The sequence below is a fragment of the Procambarus clarkii genome, chromosome 23, assembly GCF_040958095.1.
Source record: "Procambarus clarkii isolate CNS0578487 chromosome 23, FALCON_Pclarkii_2.0, whole genome shotgun sequence".
Classification (NCBI taxonomy): Eukaryota; Metazoa; Arthropoda; class Malacostraca; order Decapoda; family Cambaridae; genus Procambarus; species Procambarus clarkii.
In genome coordinates, this window is record NC_091172.1 from 47,267,938 (window position 1) to 47,291,032 (window position 23,095).

At 46.4% G+C, this 23,095-nt stretch overlaps 4 protein-coding genes across 4 annotated transcripts; all 4 read right to left on the reverse strand.

Annotated features, from left to right (window-relative positions):
* Positions 1 to 1,029: 1,029 nt before the first annotated feature.
* Positions 1,030 to 12,382, reverse strand: LOC138367852 (serine-aspartate repeat-containing protein I-like). The gene is made up of 2 exons (XM_069329835.1): positions 11,149 to 12,382; positions 1,030 to 1,043 (listed from the first exon to the last, which is right to left on the reverse strand). Exons 1-2 carry the CDS (start codon positions 12,380 to 12,382, stop codon positions 1,030 to 1,032), a joined length of 1,248 nt encoding a protein of 415 aa, XP_069185936.1.
* Positions 12,383 to 13,699: 1,317 nt separating this feature from the next.
* On the reverse strand, positions 13,700 to 17,046 carry LOC138367853 (mRNA decay activator protein ZFP36L3-like). Its single transcript, XM_069329836.1, has 2 exons — positions 16,612 to 17,046; positions 13,700 to 13,825 (listed from the first exon to the last, which is right to left on the reverse strand). Exons 1-2 carry the CDS (start codon positions 17,044 to 17,046, stop codon positions 13,700 to 13,702), a joined length of 561 nt encoding a protein of 186 aa, XP_069185937.1.
* A 525-nt stretch (positions 17,047 to 17,571) lies between these two features.
* On the reverse strand, positions 17,572 to 19,761 carry LOC138367854 (serine-aspartate repeat-containing protein I-like). The gene is made up of 3 exons (XM_069329838.1): positions 18,763 to 19,761; positions 18,213 to 18,606; positions 17,572 to 18,080 (listed from the first exon to the last, which is right to left on the reverse strand). Exons 1-3 carry the CDS (start codon positions 19,759 to 19,761, stop codon positions 17,572 to 17,574), a joined length of 1,902 nt encoding a protein of 633 aa, XP_069185939.1.
* A 215-nt stretch (positions 19,762 to 19,976) lies between these two features.
* Positions 19,977 to 21,099, reverse strand: LOC138367855 (golgin subfamily A member 6-like protein 2). The gene is made up of 2 exons (XM_069329839.1): positions 20,220 to 21,099; positions 19,977 to 20,005 (listed from the first exon to the last, which is right to left on the reverse strand). Exons 1-2 carry the CDS (start codon positions 21,097 to 21,099, stop codon positions 19,977 to 19,979), a joined length of 909 nt encoding a protein of 302 aa, XP_069185940.1.
* Between the last annotated feature and the right edge of the window lie 1,996 nt (positions 21,100 to 23,095).

Genomic DNA, 23,095 nt, shown 5'->3' on the forward strand with positions numbered 1-23,095 from the left:
ACTCCAGAAAAAACTGGAAGAATCTTGAGAGGTCTTCAAGATCACCTGTCAAGACTACTTGTCAAATGTGACAACTGATTAGGAACTAACTCAGTTGACGTCTTCAGGCTAATAAGTTCCACAAAGGTGGCTAGCCAAAAATATAACTATGTAAAGGTTATAATCGAGTCTTATAGGAACATACTCCTTGTCAGTAATACTGACCCAGACGAATTGCGTCTGATAGAATCTGATCTTGCCGACTATGAAGATATTATTCAAAACAAGTTAGATCAATATAACAAAGTGCTTGCGACACAAGATGTTCCTGAGTGGTTAGAACATTTTTGTAGTAGACCTACACCCGAGAAAGCACCCAGCTCAGATGAAATACATGAGCTACCTCAAGATGAGGAGAATCCTTTAATCAATATTGATCACTACACAGGATCAACAACTGAAGTTCAACCTTCATTTTCTACCATCTCATCTAATACAACTTCACGTAATAATTTATTTACAGAGTCTGATAAATTTTCAGACTCCTGACTTTCAGACAGCTCTTCTCAATATTCCCTGGATTCTATAAATTCAATGCATGAGGCTACTGAATTAACTAGCTCCTCACAGGAACCCAGAGAAACAAGTGAAGTTGCCGATGAAACTCTTAGTGAAGCTGTAATAATCAGTGAATCTGAACCAGAAAATGATAAAGCTAAAGCTGCAGCAGCAGCCGAAGCTGTAATTAAAGCTGAGGCTAGGCAAGAAGCCTCGAGCAATACAAGTAATGGTCACAATTACCCACACCAGCCTTCTAGAGTAAGTGCTAACAATGAGAAGACAGTTATAAACCTTGTACACCAATTACTAGATTTAACTCCACCAGAACAATCAGTTGACTCTATACAAGCCTTTAGTTTTCAGCTTGAGTCACTGTTAAATTCCTTCAGTAAAGAGGTGGATCACCCAACTGCTGAGTGGATGACTAAAATTATCATCCAAAGAAAATTGTCTGGTGACACACTCAATAAATTATTATGTATACCAGTATTATATGTAATATCCTGTCAATGCAAGATATATTTACAGGTTTGCGCAATATAAGCAATCATTCAGCAAACCAGGCACTTAATGCCTCTTCTGAATGCACCGAAACTATACCCACATGTTACGAACCCGGATCCAGTGTCCGAGATTGGAGCCGTGACGACCGCGCCATCTGTGGGTCAGCTCCCGAAACCCCCTCCAAAAGGACGACGACACCTGGTGAGGACGCCGTGTACCAGCTACGAGGGCTAGTTTCCAGTCCCGATCAGCACTCTACACCGCCGCCACTGACCTCTGGTGAGGTGGTGCTCAGACTACAACGCCATCTATGAAGTGGATGTGTCGGGCGTTTGTGTTTGAGCCTGTAATTGAGATGCCTTAGAGTGTCCCAGTTATTGATGACGTGTCTGCTTACAGAGTCGACCTGGGACTGCTGTGATGGGAGTTGAGTCAGTCTACCCGAGGCAGCCAGTCTCCATACCTTGTACCTTGTTGCAGCCGTTGTGAAGTCGTCCCCCCGGAAGAACACTGTGGTGTGTTAGCCTGCCAGTGGAGTGGCAGTAAAAGGATTACCCGGGACCGACTGTTGGAGACGATTATCCACTGGGGTATTGAGGACAGGAGGGTGATTTGTGATATCACACGAGACTCCTGTCTAGGGCGTTTACCCTAATATCGTCCGTGGAGTGGCCTGACCAGCGTTGCGGGTCCGAAACCTGCCAGCAGACCGGCTGGATTTGTGGTTGACGGCCTCCACGGCGGTGCCCCCAGTGGACCTGTGTTTTGGCTGACCTGTGGCCAGGGTAGGCTCGGCATTCTCAGAAAACACGTTGTGAGGCCACGAAGAAAGCACCGAGGACTCAGCACCTAGCTTCTGGATCCAGAGTCTTCAGCAGAAGACTATATTGTGGATAATCCCCTTGTATAGTGTTAATACCCCTCCCCCTGTGCACTTTGATTTTATATATTTAATTGGTGATGGTGATGATTATAATATTAAGTTCTTAACTTTCTTTCCCTACTCCCTTTAAGTTACTTGCGTCAGGGATCTCATCCCTTGATAGCCACTACTGGCTTGGGAACGGATATATATATCTGACTCTAACAACATCAGAGTGAGAACCCCGTTGCGTCCCGAGAGGGTCGTAACACCACATCAGTTTCCTTACCTGGAACTCCTAAAGTGACACTGTCGCTAGGTAATAAGGGTACTAATAATCGATGTAATAACAATAAGTCAAACACTGATTCATCAGTAAGGCCCAAAAGCCCCACAGGTGCTCCTAAGAGACCTAATAGTACAAAGAGCACTTCCAAGAGCCTAGTAATTGCTCCCCAGAGTACACCAAGTACTCACAAGAGAATAAATAACAAGCAAATGCAAGCAACAAAGCCATCCCAACCTGCAGTTACTGTTTTACCTAAACAGGTAACCCCTAAACGAGCTGTAGGATGGGGAATATGCTTGTTTTGCAATCAAAAACATTCTCTGTACAATTGTACTAATTACCCTAATAGAGACACAAGAGTCAGACGACTCAAACAGTTACACAAATGTACTAGGTGTCTCAAATCACATAATGTTAATAGCTGTGACACCCCACTGAACACCTGCAATAGGTGTAGAAGGGGTAAGCATCATGCTGCACTGTGCAAATTTGTCAAGACAAATATGTCAATCCTAGAATAGGAAGTAGAGAATCTACACCAGTACAGTGCTGCAAGGTGTGAGATGTGTACAGCGAAATTTCACCAGCATCTTAAGTGGATGCAACTTTGCCTACTGCCCAACTTCAAGTAAAGAACAAAGGAGCCAAGATCACCACTCGTGGACTATTTGATCAAGGATCCCAGAGAACTTTCATTACTCAGAAAGCAGCAGAGGCACTCAATTTACAATCAATGAGACAGGTAAAATTAAACCTGTCAGGGTTCATGATAAATCGAGGAACCCATGAATACTCAGTAGTTCAACCGCTTGTACGACTAGGTAGTCATGTCAAGGCTATCCAAGCCATTGTTGTAGATCAAATACCTTTTGACCTAAATATTAAGGGTCTGAGGTACACAGCGCACTTCCTGCAGGAACGTGAAATTAATTTGGCTGACAACAAGTTAACGTCTGACCACCTTAACAATGTAAATGTACTAGTAGGAGCAGACTACTATTACCAGTTCATAACTGGACATGTTAAACGATTGGGCATGAATATGCTTCAATCTGCAGGTGGCTACTTACTTACCAGTAAAGTTCTGAATGTGAACAAGTCTAAGCCTGCCAACAATAATAAATTAGTCAGCAGTAAATCAATTCTCCTTCAGCAAACTAAAATGAGAAACACAGCTGAGTAATAAATCCAGATTGAATGTAGTACAATTAGTACTCGCCGAGATGTTTCATAGCTCTCAGTGGAAAACCAGTGGTCCGTACCTAAACAAGTACAAGTCACAGCGACCAAGCCATTGAATCCACTGCAGACCTAGAAGTATTCTCGACAAGTAATAATTGACCACACTCAGTCTCCCTAGGTAATTGATAATATTAGGCTAGAGAATCTAGCACTAAATGCAATTAGCATTTCCTGAATTTAGCAATACTATGAAGTCATCAAGCAACTTCTATAATTATAAATTCACTGGGACCAAGGTCCAAAATACCTGCGCTTAAGGTTTGCCAAGAAAACCTTATGAATTCAATGTTTTCTGCACTAAGAGTTAGTGATAAATACATCAATTTTGTTTGAGCTGTTTTTCTTTCGTTTCTGCTTAATTATTGCAGGAGTGCAGCACGAACAAACTTGCAAACTTACCAATACGTAAGTGAGTCTACAGAGAACTAATAACCCGTGAAACGTTTAGGTTGGGAAAATGTTATAAATTATCTTTGAATAGGATTAATCGTGGCAGTAATTAAATTTTCAGGAACCTTAGGTTTCCCTTTGTTTAATGCATTATCATTAAACCATCAGCATTGTTACTTAACATGATTAATGAGCTCAATATAGCTCACTTTGAGTTAACGTAATATTTGAGCAATTTAATTAACACTTTAGTGCGCACGGCACTCGCTGAAAAAAAAAGCTGGTTGTGCGCGCGGCGTTCTGGGAGCTCAAGCATAAACACAAAGTTTATAATCTTTTCACGCTCCTAACATCAATTCTCGAGCTACGTTTTTCATTTTGGTATCAATGCGTTGGCAATAACATTCTCTACAAGATCATATGGATAAAATGTCACCCAAGCATTTGCTATCCCACCACGAAGTAAATAAACACGAAGATGACTCGCCGTGACACCCAAACAGGAAGTAAATGTTCATACTCTTTCGTTTGTTGCCAGCCTCACAGTCATCCTACAGCGCTTATTTTGATATCACTGAACTCGCAATAAAATTCCCCACCCAGACATATGCCTATCAATGTCTAATTATGTTCCGCACGTGTGTAGGAACTGGGCGAAGCGTTAGCTATGATTTCAGCAGCGACGACACTGTTGTGATGCAGCGCTTGAAAGTTTATACTTATTTCACTGTTCTGACATTATTTTTCGAGCTACGTATTTCATTTTTATAGCAATGTGTTCGCAATAGAAAGTTCTATAAGAACATGGGTAGAATTGGCCAACAGAGCGTCAAATAAATTTGCGGCGAATAAAATCTTACGCTTCTTTGTACCCGTGAGAGTAAAAAGTTTTTACTTTGCTCATGTTTTTTCAAGTTTAACACGTTTTTTTTTGTTTGTATAGTGGTATAGTGTTCGGAATAAAATTCTCTACACGGACATATGCATATAAATGTAGAATCATGATCGCGGCCAACACAAGAGTGTGTGGAGTGGGCGTACCCTCGTTGTGTCACCAACTCAATTGTCTCTCCTCTAAGTTACAATACATTGCCGTTTTCTCAAATAGGCACTGTGCCTATTAGAGAAAACGAAAATTTAATGGCAAACATATTCATACAAACACCAAGTCGATCGAGTAGTAAATTTTACCCAATATAAAACACGGTCCGTAAATTTACGTCGTGATCCGACAAGAGGTTAAGCAAAACGCCCATAATCCAAGTCGAAAATCCAGGAAAGTGTTTAATTAATGTTCCCCATCCTAATACGAGCACTGCTCGCCATGACAGTTAAACGCTACAATGCTCCACCTAGTTAATTCGAGTTCAATATAACTCACCCTGAGTTAGCGTAACAATTGAGCCCTTTAATGTTCCTCCATGCTAATACGAGCACTGCTCGCCATGATAATTGAACGCTACAATGCTCCCGTGCTAATTTGAGCACTGCTCACCAGAGAATCTGCCTAGATTCCGTGCTTAGCTATTCTTCAACAAGGATCTTGCACTAGGAGCTGGATATGACAAAGGCTGTTGGGCCTGATAGAATCTCACCATGGATACTAAAGGAAGGTGCAGAAGCACTAAGTGTGACACTCTCTATGGTGTATAACAGGTCACTGGAAACAGGATACTTACCAGAAAGTTGGAAGACAGCTAACGTGGTCCCAATATACAAAAAGGGTGACAGGCAAGAGGCACTGAATTACAGGCCAGTTTACTTAACTTGTATACCATGCAAGGTGATGGAGAAGATTGTGAGGAAAAGGATCGTAGAGCATCTGGAGGGAAATAACTTTGTAATGCACCACCAACATGGGTTCAGAGATGGTAAATCGTGCCTCACAGGTTTAATAGAATTTTATGACCAGGCAACGAAATTAGGCAGGAAAGAGAAGGGCGGGCCGACTGCATTTTCCTGGATTGCCAAAAAGCCTTTGACACAGTACCCCATAAAAGGCTGTTAAAAAAGTTGGAGCAACAGGCAGGAGTAAAAGGGAAGGTGCTCCAGTGGATAAGGGAGTACTTAAGCAACAGGAAACAGCGATTAACGGTGAGGGGGAGACATCAGAGTGGCGAGATGTCACCAGCAGAGTTCCACAGGGCTCAGTACTTGGACCCATCCTGTTTCTAATATATGTGAACGATCTTCCAGAGGGTATAGACTCATTCCTCTCGATGTTTGCTGATGATGCAAAAATTATGAGAAGAATCAAGACGGATGAAGATAGACAGAGACTACAGGAAGACCTGGATAAACTGGAGGAATGGTCTAGAAAATGGCTGCCAAAGTTCAACTCGGGAAAGAGTAAGGTGATGAAATTAGGCGAAGGGAGCAGGAGGCTGAACACAAGGTATCATCTGGGAGGGGAAATCCTGCAAGAGTCAAATAGAAAGAAGGATCTGGGGGTTGATATAACACCGAACCTGTCCCCAGAGGCCCACATCAAAAGAATATCATCAGCGGCATATGCTAGACTGGCCAACATAAGAACTGCCTTCAGAAACTTGTGTAAGGAATCTTTCAGAACCCTGTATACCACTTATGTAAGACCAATCCTGGAGTATGCAGCTCCAGCCTGGAGTCCATACCTAGTTAAACACAAGACAAAGTTAGGGAAGATTCAGCGGTATGCCACCAGGCTCGTCCCGGAACTGAGAGGATTGAGCTACGAGGCAAGGCTAAAGGAGCTGAACCTCACATCCCTGGAAAACAGAAGAGTAAGGGGAGACATGATAACCACCTACAAAATTCTGGGGAATTGACAGGGTGGACAAAGACAAACTCTTCAGCACGGGTGGGACACGAACAAGGGGACACAGGTGGAAACTTAGTACCCAGATGAGCCACAGAGACGTTAGAAAGATTTTTTTCAGTGTCAGAGTAGTTAATAAATGGAATGCACTAGGAAGTGATGTGGTGGAGGCTGACTCCATACACAGTTTCAAATGTAGATATGGTAGAGCCCAGTAGGCTCAGGAATCTGTACACCAGTTGATTGACAGTTGAGAGGCGGGACCAAAGAGCCAAAGCTCAACCCACGCAAGCACAATTAGGTGAGTACTAATAACCCGAGCTGATCTTACAGCTCACCTGTGAATTAACGTAATAATTGAGTGCTTTATTGTTCCCCATGCGAATTCGAGCTCAATATTGCTCGCCATTATAATTGAACGCTACAATACTCCACCTCGTTAGTTCGAGCTCAATGTAGCTCACTTTGTTAACTGTTAGCAAGCTCAATATAGCTCACCCTGTTAACTGTTAGCGAGCTCAATATAGCTCACCTTGTTAACTATTAACGAGCTCAATATAGCTCACTCTGTTAACTGTTAATGAGATCAATATAACTCACCATGTTAACGAGCTCAATATTGCTCACAATGTTAATTTAAGTACTTTACTGCTCACAATTTAGCTAGAGTAACTCCACTAAGAATTAGTGAGTTATAACAATTAGCTTAGTCCTCTACTTAGGTAGGTTAGAAATTTAAACCATTTATTTAGGTAGGTTTAGGGACTTTAGTTAGTGTCAACTGAGTACTAGCCTAGCCTGTACTCCCAATTAATTACAGTTGACTATACTTAAAGAGACTGATTTAAGGGGGCATATCGGTGTAAAATTAAAAGTGGTCAATTTGTTTATAATTTTTTTTATGAAATGGTTATAGAAAGGGCTGCAGCTGGTCCAAGTTTCATCATCACACCCTAAACAGAAAAGGAGAAAAAAAATAAACAACGAATTATGCAACGTATTTTCAAATAGCTTCAGGGAACACATGTGTCAACTAAAATCATTTCTATAACACTCAGATATTAAATTAAGCACATAATAAAGGATTCTAGTGATCAGTTTTATCAAAAAAGTGTTTAGTGCAATAATATAATTTTTCAAAGTTACCCTACTAAAAAAATATGCAATATATGATATTTATAAATTTGTATAAAATCAACAAATAGACTTTGGACTAAAATGTCTACTAGAGTCTGTAGAAGCACAAACGCTACATATAAGGTGTAATTTGCATGTAAATTGATTAATAAATGAAAGCTCTGAAGTAATTTGAAGGTGTAAATTACTTTCCAGAGTAAAATAAAGATCCAAGTTCGGCCACCTGTAGCTGAGCTTGACTTCGACAGATTTCGTTCATAATTGGCAACCTTGCAGATAGGCATCCATTGAGCAAGGTGTGCAAGTTTCATGCAAATCCCTTGATAACAAACGAGAAAAAAAATTGGCCAAAAAAAAAAATAAAAAAATAAAAAGAAAAAAAAAATTAAATATAAATATACTGAACATACATATTACAATTATTACAAGAGTTTGTGCTTCTACAGCACATAGTAGACATTTTAGTTGACACATGTGTTCCCTGAGATTATTTGAGAATGTTGAACATTCGTTGCATAATACGTTGTGTATTTTTTTTCTCCTTTTCTGTTTAGGGTGTGATGGTGAAACTTGGACCAGTTGCAGCCCTTTCTATAACTATTTCATAAAAAAATTTATAAGCAAATTGAACAATTTTAATTTATAACGATATTTTTCGATATGCCCCCTTAATAAACTCAATTTTCATTTAACGGTTGAGGATGTATTAATGAGTTTAGAGTATCAAGCCTATGAACTGCAATTCAATTAGCTCATGAGTCAATATGACTAGGCTACTAATCTCCCTGTCGACTCAGAATCTTCCTTGATTTTAATGAACAAACCTTATCAGTTCTCTAATATTACAATATTTTAGCTAGTTAGCAACTTAGTTATACCATCAGTCAGAATGACTACTGCACGGCAGTGCATATTAAATCAAATTTCCCTCTTTTGATTTTGGGGTGATCATGATGCTGCATGATGTTATTGTCTAGTAACTCAATAATTACAAGTCACAGCGACCCTAGACAGTGACCTTAATGTGGTGTCAGAGTCTCCTTGATCTTGAATGACCCAATAATACTTTACTGTATAATAATGTAGAATACAATTTATACAATAATGTTATCAGTTCTTAGGAACTTTTTCTGAGTTTGCCTACAATTCAGCAACTACGTAATACACCATTACATGTCACTGCGACCCTAGTTGTTGACTTTATTGTAAGCTTTAGAGAGTTCTTGATTACAAATAACTTAATCATTTAATATTTCAATGTTTAATTCATGTTCCCATAATGACTTAGAGTATTATCTGTCTCTGACAGATTCGGGACATTCGTTGCTAACGTACTAATTTACTAATCCATAATATAACTTCGGAATGGGTACGTCAGTACTCAGAACTGCGACCTGCGTTTTCTCCCCCTCGGAGTTAAGTTGGAAATTTCCAACACTAATAAACTACTATTGTATTATAATACATCATCATTATTATATACTAACTACAGTAGTTACTAATTTCACTAACGGTAGTGTTAACATAAATTAAACCATTTTATCTGTGTATTAGTGCTTGAATTCTCATGAAATCGAGTAGCAACATTGCGTCAGATAATGTGCAATTAGACACATTTATTACCAATGTATTAGAGAATTGAATGTGGTTCTCTAAAATTATCAGTATTCCGTGTAATAATTACCTACAGATAATATGACTCCCGATAATCTAAAACCGAGAGTTATTAACTGAAATTGTTATCTAGTAGCAGTTTATCTGTTACGTGCGAATGCCATGGAGAAAATAAAATTTTCTCCGTTTTTCGTTTAACACCATAAAACGAGAATATGATAATATTTAAGTCCCTATAATTGCAACCCAGTTCTCATTAGCGTATTACATCCATAATTACGCGGAAAAGAATTATCCGTGATTAATAATTTCTGTAGTGAATGCGAGAGACGGGTTGAGGGAGGCGGAGACGCCATTGTGTGAGAGAAGGCATCCCTGGCGTGAAGAGTGGCGAGACACGTGGTAGTGACTGGGGAGTTTATCAAAAAGAATTACGTTGATACCCGGTCAACAGTTAACAATTACATATCCACGTGTTCTATAGTGCCCAGCCAGTTAATAACGCGTCAACAATTGAAGCCAAGACCCGTAATTACACGTACACAGCAGTGGACGTCTGGGACTAGCTGATGCGGTTTCGGCAGACCTCAGTATTTGATACGCTCATGTTAAGTATATGGTTCTCGTTTGATGCATCATCCTAGATTATATATGTGTGAGTAGTCTGTCGTCATACAGCAAGGATACCTAATACACAACGTTAGTAAACTTACGACAATTTTCTCCGTTTTCATGAATATTGAAAATAAATCGTAGCCTAATCAAATGCTACTTAAATTTCTCTGATTTCAGCGTGTATACGAGGATCGTCAAGTTGTTTTTCATCATTCATGATATTCACCTCGGGTTCTTTCTTTATGGGGATCCTGTGACCACGAGGACGAATGACGAAATGGCGTTACAGAAATCGTCTTAAAGCTAAGACATTTTTCGTACAAATTTATTTAATATTATTATTGATTTCTATATAATTCTCTTAGGATCTTTACATTGAATAGATTATTACCAGAAATGATAATTGGTAATTAATGTGTTTTGCTCTGTTGCTCAGTAATTCATAATCTTTAATATTCATAATTTGAGTTATCATATCTTTGAATCTATAGTAGTTTAGATATATTATGTTATTTACTCAACAATGAACTAGTGACGAACCACACTGGTTCCTAGATATATATGAACTTCTAGAAATACCCCTCCAATGTAGGTCTTTGAGGCTTTGACTTTAATTAATTAATAATACAATCTATTCATTATTTTCAAGTGATTATTCATTTAATTAATATCCATAGACACTGGTTCTCTAGTGTTATTCTAATGATCACTTTTATTCGTTTTCCCTCTTTTCTCAAAGTGGGTGGTCCTTCGATTTATTAAATACAATAAGCAAATAATTGAATATATGAGTCAAGCCCCAGATATCCCACACCAGGAACCATGGATTTACTTTCAGCTATAGTGTCACCACCAGCCATGGAGTCACCACCAGGCATAGCATCGTCAGACCAGTCTCCGTGGTGTAGTAGTAAGACACTCACCTGGCGTTCCGCGAGCGCTTTGTCATGGTTCGTATCCTGGCCGGAGAAGATTTACTGGGCGCAAATCCTTAATTGTAGCCTCTGTTTAACTCAACAGTAAAATGGGTACTTGGTTTAAAAAACGATTCTTCTTCATGGACGTATTCCAGGGACCTGCCCAAAACGCTACGCTTACTAGTGGCTGTACAAGAATGTAACAACTCTTGTATATATCTATCATCATTATCATATCTACCAGCCATGGAGTCACCACATGCCATTGCGTCACCATCAGCCATGGCGTCACCACCACCAGCCATGGCGTCACAACCATCCATTGCGTTATCACCAGCCATGGCGTCATCTTCAGTTATGGAGTCATCCCCAGCCATGGCGTCACCTCCAGCCATGGCGTCATTACCAGCCATGGGGTCATCACCAGCCATGGAGTCAACCCCAGCCATGGCATAATCCCCAATTATGGCATCACCACCAGACATAGAGTAACCACCAGCCATTTCGTCACCACCAGCCATAGAGTAACCACCAGCCATTGCATCACCACAAGCCTTTGCATCACCATCAGCTATTGCGGCACCACCAGCCATGGCATCGTCACCACCATCCATTGCATTGTCACCACCAGCCATTGCATCATCACCACCAGCCATGGCGTCACTACTGGCAATAGAGTCATCACCAGCTATGGTGTCATCACCTTCCATTGCGACATCACCATTAATGGCGTTATCACTAGCAATGGCGTCACCACCAGACATAGCGTCACCATCAGTCATGTAGTCACCACTAGACATTGCGTCACCACCAGCCATATCGTCACTATTAGCCATGGAGTCACTACTAGACATTGCGTCATCACCAGCTATGGCATCACCACCACAAGGAATGACATCGTCACCACCAGCTATTGCATCACCAACAGCCATTGCGTCACCACCAGCCATGGCGTTACCACCAGCCATGGCGTTACCACCAGCCATGGCATCGTCAACATCAGCAATGGCGTCAACACCAGCCATGGATTCATCACCAGGCATGGAGTCATCATCAGCCATGGCGTCATCACGTGCCATGGCGTTACCACCAGTCATGTCGTCACGACCAGCCATAACATCACGACCAGCCACGATGTCACCACCAGCCATGATGTCACCACCAGCCATGATGTCACCACCAGCCATGGCGTCATCACCAGCCATGGATTCATCACCAGCCATGGAGTCACCACCAGCCATGATGTCACCACCAGCCATGGCGTCACCACCAGCAATAATATCATCACCAGCCTTGGATTCATCACCAGCCATGGAGTCATCACCAGCCATGGCGTCACCACCAGCCATTGTGTCTCCACCAGCCATGGCATCACCACCAGATCTGGGGTCACCACTAGATATGGCATCACCACCAGCCATGGCATCACCACCAGCCATGTCAGCACCTCCAGCCATTGCATCATCACCAACCATGGTGTCACCACCAGCCAATGCATCACCTCCAGGTATGGCGTCATTACCAGCCACGGCATCAACCACCAGCTATTGCATCGTGACCACCAGCCATGGCATTGCCACCACCAGAGAGGATCAACAACAACCCCAGTCTGTCCCACCAACATTGGTCCACCCAGGATGGACCCCAGGACGGACGGATCCCACTGGACCCCAGGTCGCTTCTCAAAGTCCCATGGGAGAAAAAAGAAAGAAGAGAGAAGAAAGAAGAAAGAAGAAAGAAGAGGAGGAAGGAGGGAAGGGAGTTATCAGGGGAAAGCGCCGAACCATTACGACTATATTGCACGTGGAAGGGGTCAGGATAAGGATTTGGGATGGGACGGGTGGAAAGGAATGGTGCCCAACCACTTGGACGGTCGGGGGTTGAACGCCGACCTGCATGAAGCGAGACCGTCGCTGTACCGTCCAGCCCAAGTGGTAGGGCTAGAAAAGGAGAAGATAAGGCCAAGCTAGGACTTGATGCCTATTGTCCCTTCTTGGTGTCAGCATCATTGCATGGAGCATAATTGCAAGACAGAATCGTTTGCCTTAACTGGCCGCCGCTCCAGCAAGCATGTTGCTCTGTTGAGTGATTCCCCCCTGTGTCGTGCAAACTTAATGCAGCTGTCTGAAGTGGCTCTCTGAAGGAGGAGTGCTGGAGCAACAGGGAGGCTGCTCTAACAATAGAATGGATTCTACGTTGCCAACTACATGGAGGTTTCGAAACTTTATGTTCCCTTTATGCTATGAAGAACCCCAAGATACGGCCATCATGGTGACGGACGTAGGGCCAATTCAAGATCAGTTGGGACAACCGAATTCCACGGTCCTGTGCCCAGTGCAAGAAGTACAGTTTTTACGGCGTTGTTGTGCGTCAACGACGGAGAGGCGACTGATGCAGTTGTGTTGATGAAAGGCGTCACAGGAATATCTACAAGACCAAGCAGTGATATCGCCCAGCCAGAGACAACTGATGTCGGTCTTACTTGTAGGCCCCTCCTAACCACTCTGCATACTCCGCCTCCACGCAGGTCACACACCAAACCTGTGTCAGGTTAGGTTAGGGTCAGTAAGTTTCATTTCTTTGTACTGTAACCTGGGGCTGGTCCTCTCCCCCAGTTCGGTTGAGATGATCTACCTCCACAGCTGCTCTAACAAGGTGGTCCTTTATAGACTTACCTCGACTCCAGGCGATCATGGGAGGGTTTTGTGGGAATTTTACCCAGGATGGATATTCACTGTACGTTTCCCTCATCCATGTCCATACTTCCTGGAGTTTTGTCTTAAGCTGTGCTGCTAGGCCGGGGAAGAAAAGGGTTGGAAGAATCCATCTCTTGTCTTCCACTTCTTGTGTTCTAGGTCTGAGTAGCTCTGCCCTTGTTTTTTCTCTGGGTTTCCCCTGGGCCGCATGTATGATTGTTTCTGAGTAAACAAAAACATATTTTTCAAACAAAAACAAAACAAAACAAACTGGGTAAACAAAACATATTTGTCTCTGTGTAAACATAAAAACATATTTTGTCAAACAAAAACATATTTTTGTGTGTTAGAGTAGGATGATGAAAAATTGTTTAGCTAGGATGTATTTTTTTTTTTATAAACTTTTCGCACCCAGGTTATTGGCACTAGCAGTGTTGCAAAAAACACAATTAAGGGGGGGAAGGGGAGATGTAACGCCGTAAAGTTGTTCTGTATATATTATATATATATATATATATTGAACAGGAGTCCAAGGGGTTGTCATAACCAGGGGGTGGTAATGGGGGACGAGCTCCCATGACCTATAAAATGATCCTATACAGCATGCGTCTCCAATAGCCTCTGACAACCAAGTCAACGGGTGGACGGGTGGCTTAGTCTTTAAGTCTGGCGGAACTGCTTTTACCGACAGGAGAAGGGGTGAGGGCGTGCCTCTGGCGCCATAAAACCAGCTGCTCCGGGTAGATGGGACTCGATGGCCTGGGAAGGCAGCACTTCTAGGGCAAGAAAAACCCTGATTTTAAACCTCTGCTACCTTGCGGCCATACCCCTTTTTGGGAAAGGCTTCAGGAGTCAACTTCGAGGAGAAATCCGGAGTTGGAGCCCCTAAGGCAGCTCGTTGTTGACGTCGACCTCGTTCTGGCAGCTCCTGCGAAGTTGCTGGAACCATGTGACTTGGCATTTGCCTTTCTATTGGATAATTTCAGCAACGTGGAGAGGGGGGACCTGCTGCATGGGTAACAGTTTCTCCTCCATATCTACCTACCCAGGCTTTGCGCCCTGTCAGGGCGCAACTCCATAGTCTTCCGAGACTGAAGGATGCCTACTACTACTAGAACAAGGAGTCACAGACAAGATTTCGAGAGGCGTCAGGTTGGCGGCTCCTAGTATTTAAGAAACTTTCACCTCTACGTGTTAATGGCCACCAAGTGACCAAGGTCAGGTCATGGGAAATTGACTTGGTCTCTGCTAATCTCATAATTGCAGACGGCTAGCCAAGGGGTGGGGGGGACCTTCAAACATGCCGCCAATTTAAGGTGTGGATTGGTAGAGTGCCTGGGGCTATCTACTTGTGGGCGGAGTTAGCTATTTGGTCCCCAATATATACCAGGGTATTGTACACAGAGATAGACAGAGAGACAGGTGACAGGAGAACAGCCAGCAGAGCATAACCGAGAGGCTGTCAGCCGGACGGAGCGGACAGTCTCTGTCAACTACAGTCCCCCCCCCCCTCTCAAGCCAGCTATAGGCAGACACTTGGTGAGTTGAACATGAAAGGTGACGTAGTCGTGTTTACTAGTGTTGTGTGACAATCAGGGGGAAGACGGCTGTAATGGTCTCGAATTCTGGTGTAGTGACTCACTTGGTAAATTAATAATGAACCTTCAGTTCGATTCCTGGAATTCTGATATTTATCATGATAAATAATTAATTGATTCATTTACTTTTAATTTTACATTAATTGTGTTCCCGAGTTCTTGGAATTTATGATATATGCAAAATAGAGTGTGGAGTACTCTTTAGTTAAAGAATCTTGTCTGGAACATGATTCCAGTTAAATCATGCTAATGATGACCTGTTGATACATTTTAGAGAATTTTGTGACACCGACAAGTTCCATTCCTTGTCTTGTATATAATGGTCTTGAATGAATGGTGGCAGTCTACCTTCTACTATCTACTTTTCTACCTCTACCTCCACCACCACTTCCTATTCATCTCCGTACCCTCTCTCCCTCTCACCCTTTTACCTGACCACACTCCTCCCTCCTCCTGCCTAGTCCTCCCTCCTCCCTCACCCCAAACCCTCACTAATTACTGTTTTATTCATCTCTTTCCTTTCGTTTCTCTGATTCCTTCGTTTCAGTGAATTGCTCTAGAGTTCTCTTGAGTCACGGGTACCTGATCAGGTTACAATTCCTTGTGGTCGTGACAACTAGGTAATCAAATACCTAGGTCACCAGGTGATGAATTAGAGAGCTGCAGTAGGGACTCTAGGGGGAGCTTTAGATTAGGTAACTGGCCTGGGGGTGGGGGTGGGAGGGGGGGGTGGGGGGGAATAATAGACAAAAGAGAGCTATTATCCCCACTCCCCCGTTAGAATAGTTAAATAGGGGTGGAATAATGGACACGATAGAGCTATTTCCCCCCCCACCCCGCGTTACAACATTCCATGGTGTCATCACCAGCCATGGTGTCATCACCAGCCATAACGTCATCACCAGCCATAGCGTCATCACCAGCCATTGCGTTACCACCAGCCATGGTGTCACCACCACCGATTGCGTTACCACCAGCCATTGCGTCATCACCAGCCATAGCGTCACCACCAGCCATGGTGTCATCACCAGCCATGACGTCATCACCAACTATAGCGTAACCACAAGCGATGGCATTACCACCAGCCATGGAGTCACCACCAGCCATGACATCACCACCAGCCATGGCGTCACCACCAGCGATGGCGTCACCACTAGCAATGGCGTCACCACCAGCCATGGCGTCACCACCAGCCGTGGCATCATCAACAGCCATAGCGTCACCAAGAGCCATGGTGTCATCACCAGTCATAGCGTCACCACCAGCCATGGTGTCATCACCAGCCATGGCGTCATAACCAGCCATGGCGTCATAACCAGCCATGGCGTCACCAACAGCCATGGCGTCACCACCATCCATTGTGTCATCACCAGCCATGGCGTCACCACCAGCCATGGAGTCACCACTAGCCATGGCGTCACCACCAGCCATGGCTTCTCCAGCAGCCATGGCATCACCACAAGCCATGACATCACCACAAGCCATGGCGTCGCCACCAGCGATGGCGTCACCACCAGCCATGGTGTCATCACCAGCCATGGCGTCACCACCAGCGATGGCGTCACCAACAGCCATGGCGTCACCACCAGCCATGGCGTCATAGCCAGCTGTGGCGTCACCACCAGCCATGTCATCACTACAAGCCATGGTGTCATTACCAGCCATGGCGTCATAACCAGCCATGGCGTCACCACCAGCCATCGCGTCACCACCAGCCATGGTGTCATCAACAGCCATGGCGTCATAACCAGCCATGGAGTCACCACCAGCCATGGCGTCACTACCAGCCATAGAGTCACCACCAGTCATGGCATCACCAACAGTCATGGAGTCACCACCAGTCATGGCGTCACCACCAGCCATGGCATCACCACACGCATAGCGTCATAACCAGCCATGGCGTCACCACCAGCCATTGCGTCACCACCAGCCATGGTGTGATCACCAGCGATGGCGTCACCACCAGCCATGGTGTCCCTCACCAGCCATGGCGTCATAACCAGCCATGGCTTCTCCACCAGCCATGGCATCACCAACAGCCATGGCGTCACCACCAGCCATGGCGTCACCACTAGCCATGGTGTCATCACTAGCCATTGCCTCAAAACCAGCCATGGTGTCATAACCAGCCTGCATGGCGTCACCACCAGCCATGGAGTCACCACCAGCCATGGCGTCACCACCAGCCATTGCGTCGACACCAGCCATTGCGTCAACACCAGCCATTGCGTCAAAACCAGCCATGGCGTCATAACCAGGCATTGCATCACCACCAGCCATGGCGTCACCACCAGCCATAGAGTCACCACCAGCCATGGCATCACTGCCAGCTATGAGATCACCACCAGCCATGGTGTCATCACCAGTCAGTCATGGCATCATCACCAGCAATGGCGGCATCACCAGCATGGCGTCACCACCAGCCATGGCGTCACCACCAGCCCTGGTGTCATCACCAGCCATGGCGTCACCACCAGCCATGATGTCATCATCAGCCATGGCGTCATAACAAGCCATGCCGTCATAACCAGCCATGACGTCACCACCAGCCATGGTGTCATCACCAGCCATCGCGTCACCGCCAGCCATGGCGTCACCACCAGCCATTGCATCACCACCAGCCATGGCGTCATAACCAGCCATGGCGTCACCACCAGTCATTGCGTCATCATCAGCCATGGCGTCACCACTAGCAATAGCGTCACCATCAGCCATGGCGTCACCACTAGCCATGGCATCACCAACAGCAATGACGTCACCACCAGCCATTGCATCACCACCAGCCATAGCGTCATAACCATCCATGGCGTCATAACCAGCCATGGCGTCACCACTAGCAATGGCGTCACCTCCAGCCATAGTGTCATTACCAGCCATGGCTTCACCACCAGCCATGGTGTCATCACCAGCCATGGCGTCACCACCAGCCATGGCGTCACCACCAGCCATGGCGTCACCACCAGCCATGGCGTCACCACCAGCCATGGCGTCACCACTAGCCTTAGCGTCACCACCAGCCATGGTGTCGTCATCAGCCATAACGTCATAACCAGCCATGGCGTCATAACCAGCCATGGCGTCACCACCAGCCATGGAGTCACCACCACCATTAGCGTACCCACCAGCCATGGAGTTATCACCAGCCATGAAGTCATTACCAGCCATGGAGTCATCACCAGCCATGGAGTCACCACCTGCCATGGCATCACTGCCATCCATGGGATCATCACCAGCCATGGCGTTACCACCAGCCATGGTGTCATCACCAGTCATGGCGTCACCACCAGCCATTACGGCGTCACCACCAGCCATTGCGGCATCACCAGCCATGGCGTCACCACCAGCCATGGAGTTATCACCAGTCATGGCGTCACCACCAGCCATTGCGGCATCACCAGCCATGGCCTCACCACCAATCATAGCGTCACCACCAGACATGGTGTCATCACCAGCCATGGCGTCACCACCAGCCATGGAATCATCACCAGCCATGGCGTCATAACCAGCCATGGCGTCATAACCAGCCATGGAGTCACCACCAGCCATGGCATCACCACTTGCCATGACATCACCACCAGCCATGGCGTCACCAACAGCCATGGAATCATCACCAGCCATGGCGTCATAACCAGCCATGGCGTCATAACCAGCCATGGCTTCACCACCAGCCATGGCATCACCATTTGCCATGACATCACGACCAGCCATGGCGTCACCACCAGCCATCACGTCACCAAAAGCGATGGCGTCACCACTAGCAATGGCGTCACCACCAGCCATGGCGTCACTACTAGCCACGGCATCACCACCAGCCAAGGCCTCATCATCAGCCATGGCGTCACCACCAGCCATGGCGTCAACACCAGCCAAGACATCACCACCAGCCATGGCGTCATCATCATCTATGGCGTCACCACCAGCCATGGCGTCACCACCAGCCATGACATCACTACCAGCCATAGCGTTACCACCAGCCATGGTGTATTCACCAGTCATGGCGTCACCACCAGCCATGGCGTCATAACCTGCCATGGCGTCACCACCAGCCATGGCATCACCACCAGTCATCGCATCACCACCAGCCATGGCGTCACCTCCAGCCATGGTGTCATCACCAACCATGGCGTCATAATTTTCAGCCATGGCGTCATAACCAGCCATGGCGTGACCACTAGCAATGGCGTCACCACCAGCCATAGTGTCATTACCAGCCATGGCTTCACCACCAGCCATGGTGTCATCACTAGCCATGGCGTCACCAGTAGCCATTGTGTCACCACCAGCCATAGCGTCACCACCTTCCGTAGCGTCACTACCAGTCATGGCGTCACCACCAGCCATTGCGGCGTCACCACCAACCATTGCGGCATCACCAGCCATGGCGTCACCACCAGCCATGGAGTTATCACCAGTCATGGCGTCACCACCAGCCATTGCGGCATCACCAGCCATGGCCTCACCACCAATCATAGCGTCACCACCAGACATGGTGTCATCACCAGCCATGGCGTCACCACCAGCCATGGAATCATCACCAGCCATGGCGTCATAACCAGCCATGGCGTCATAACCAGCCATGGAGTCACCACCAGCCATGGCATCACCACTTGCCATGACATCACCACCAGCCATGGCGTCACCAACAGCCATGGAATCATCACCAGCCATGGCGTCATAACCAGCCATGGCGTCATAACCAGCCATGGCTTCACCACCAGCCATGGCATCACCATTTGCCATGACATCACGACCAGCCATGGCGTCACCACCAGCCATCACGTCACCAAAAGCGATGGCGTCACCACTAGCAATGGCGTCACCACCAGCCATGGCGTCACTACTAGCCACGGCATCACCACCAGCCAAGGCCTCATCATCAGCCATGGCGTCACCACCAGCCATGGCGTCAACACCAGCCAAGACATCACCACCAGCCATGGCGTCATCATCATCTATGGCGTCACCACCAGCCATGGCGTCACCACCAGCCATGACATCACCACCAGCCATAGCGTTACCACCAGCCATGGTGTATTCACCAGTCATGGCGTCACCACCAGCCATGGCGTCATAACCTGCCATGGCGTCACCACCAGCCATGGCATCACCACCAGTCATCGCATCACCACCAGCCATGGCGTCACCTCCAGCCATGGTGTCATCACCAACCATGGCGTCATAATTTTCAGCCATGGCGTCATAACCAGCCATGGCGTGACCACTAGCAATGGCGTCACCACCAGCCATAGTGTCATTACCAGCCATGGCTTCACCACCAGCCATGGTGTCATCACTAGCCATGGCGTCACCAGTAGCCATTGTGTCACCACCAGCCATAGCGTCACCACCTTCCGTAGCGTCACTACCAGCCATGGCGTCACCACCAGGTATGGCGTAACCACCTTCCATAGTATCGTCACCACCATCCATAGTATCGTCACCACTATCCATAGCATCGTTACCACTATCCATGGCTTCGTCACCACCAGCCATGGCATCATCACCACCAGCCATGGCATCGTCAACACCAGCCATGGCATGGTCACCACCAGCCATGGCATGGTCACCACCAGCCATGGCATCGTCAACACCAGCTATGGCGTCGTCAACATGAGCCATGGCATCATCACCACCAACCATGGCATAGTCACCACCAGCCATGGCATCGTCACCACCAGCCATGGCATCGTCAACATGAGCCATGGCATCATCACCACCAGCCACGGCATCGTCACCACTAGCAATGACATCGTCACCACCAGCCGTGGCATCATCTCCACCAGCCATGTCTCTATCTCCACCAGCCATTGCATTGTCACCTGCCATGGCGTCATCACTACCGATGGCATCACCACTACCCATGGCATCATCACTACCCATGGCGTCATCACTTCCCATGGCGTCATCACTATGTAATGGTATATGCACACCATAGCCCCTTCCCCCTTGCTCGTCTACTTCCTCTTCCCCTTCCCTTCTCTTGCTTGCCTTCCCTCCCTTTGGGTTATCCCTGTCTTTTGTCACGGTCTAACCCTCGGGGTCATAAACAGCTTGAAGCCACTTGCTTCCCTCGCTCACTGTCCATCTGTCCAGTGACGAATTGAAAATAGTACCCCAGGGCTAATAAACTTGTGATCCCAGGTTACACGTGGGTGCCCAGCCGCCAGTCCCTCAGGAAAGTCGTTGGTGTCTTCCCAGTTTTTGGAGTTTTTTTGTCAAGAGGAATTGACCCTTATGGTCAAGCCGGATCCAGATTGGTTAAAGACATATAGGCCTAGGAAAGGCGGGGCCTCACAGGGTAGTGCCTGCCCATGCCATTGGCCCGGTTTCTAGACACCTAGTCAAGTTTAAATCCATTGGCCATAGGCTTGGAATAGGCGGAGTTAATTTGGGCCTAGGAACTAGGGGGTGGAGCCTGTCCCACTGGTAGGCATTTTAATAGAAAAGTGTTAGTGTGTCTTGGGGCCTCGACTGAGGTACAGGTCAAGTGGCCTGCAGGCAGCCAATCAACATCCTTTGGCAAGCTGCAGTATTGAAGGTATTGTGCACTGATTCATGTCTGCAGTAGATATCCATTGTGCCTCTAGGGGAATAGAATAGGGTATATGTTCAAATTGACTTAATTTATATGTTTCATAAAGTAAGTAAGTAAGTAATTATCAAAAGAAGGCACCAAACCGGGAAGGCTATGTAGCACCATCAAATATGCAAAATAATCAGAGGGCGCTAAATATCACCAAGGATGCCAATATGAGAACAAAAACGCATAAGGCGAACGATATCAAAAGTATCCGAGTCACCAAGAATTCTATCGAGGGACAGGTGACCGCGAGGGGCGGTCGGAAAGCAAGACACACGCTCGTCCTGGAAGTCAGGACATTCAAGAAGGACATGCACTACCGTAAGAGGGACAATGCAACTAGGACAATAAGGAGCAGGGCGGTGCTCCATCAAGTGACCATGGGTTAAGCGAGTATGGCCAATACGCAACCTCGCCAGAGCTGTTTCCCACCGCTGGTTACGGTGGAAGGAGGACTGCCACGAGGAAACGGAACATTTAAGAGTACGTAGCTTGTTACCAGTAACAGACAACCAAGAAGCCTGCCAACGGGTAAGGACTGAGGAATGGATAACCGGGTAAAAGTCGGAATACGGAATGCCCTTACGAGAGATGGGACAAGAGCGGACAGCTTCCTTGGCGGCAGCATCCGCACGCTCATTTAAAGACACACCAATATGGCTGGGAACCCAACAAAACTCAACCGACTTAAATTTACTGTGAACGAGAAACAGCCAATGCTGGATCTCGACAACCACTGGATGAACCGGATTAAAGGACCCGAGAGCCATGAGGGCACTACGAGAGTCAACAACAACTACAAAGGAAGACTGACAACGAGAAAGCAGGAGACGAAGAGCATAGAGAATAGCATAAAGTTCCGCTGTAAAGATGCTAGTCTCCGGAGGCAAGCGACACATATAAGTGCGATCAGGAAAAACAACAGAGTAGCCAACACCGTCCGCTGACTTAGACCCATCGGTGAAGACAGAAACGGAGCGGGAGTGAGAAGAAAAGTGCTCGAGGAAAAGGCGTTTTAGAACCGTAGGAGGGGTAAAAGCTTTAGTGATACGGGTCAAGGATGTACAAAATAGCGGAAGAGGGACCCTCCACGGGGGCAAAGAAGGAACAACACGAGGAGAAACATCAGAAATACGAACGGAAAGAGAATCCTGCAGGCGAGATAACCGGACAGAAAGAGGGAGGTGGTGAAGAGGAACAGGAACTGCAGGAGGGGTAAAAGTTAAAGCACGACAGAGGCGAGAGGAAGGATGTTGCAAGGACCGCGCAAGATAGCGAAGACAGTAGCGATCACGGCGGTCCTGGAGAGACAGG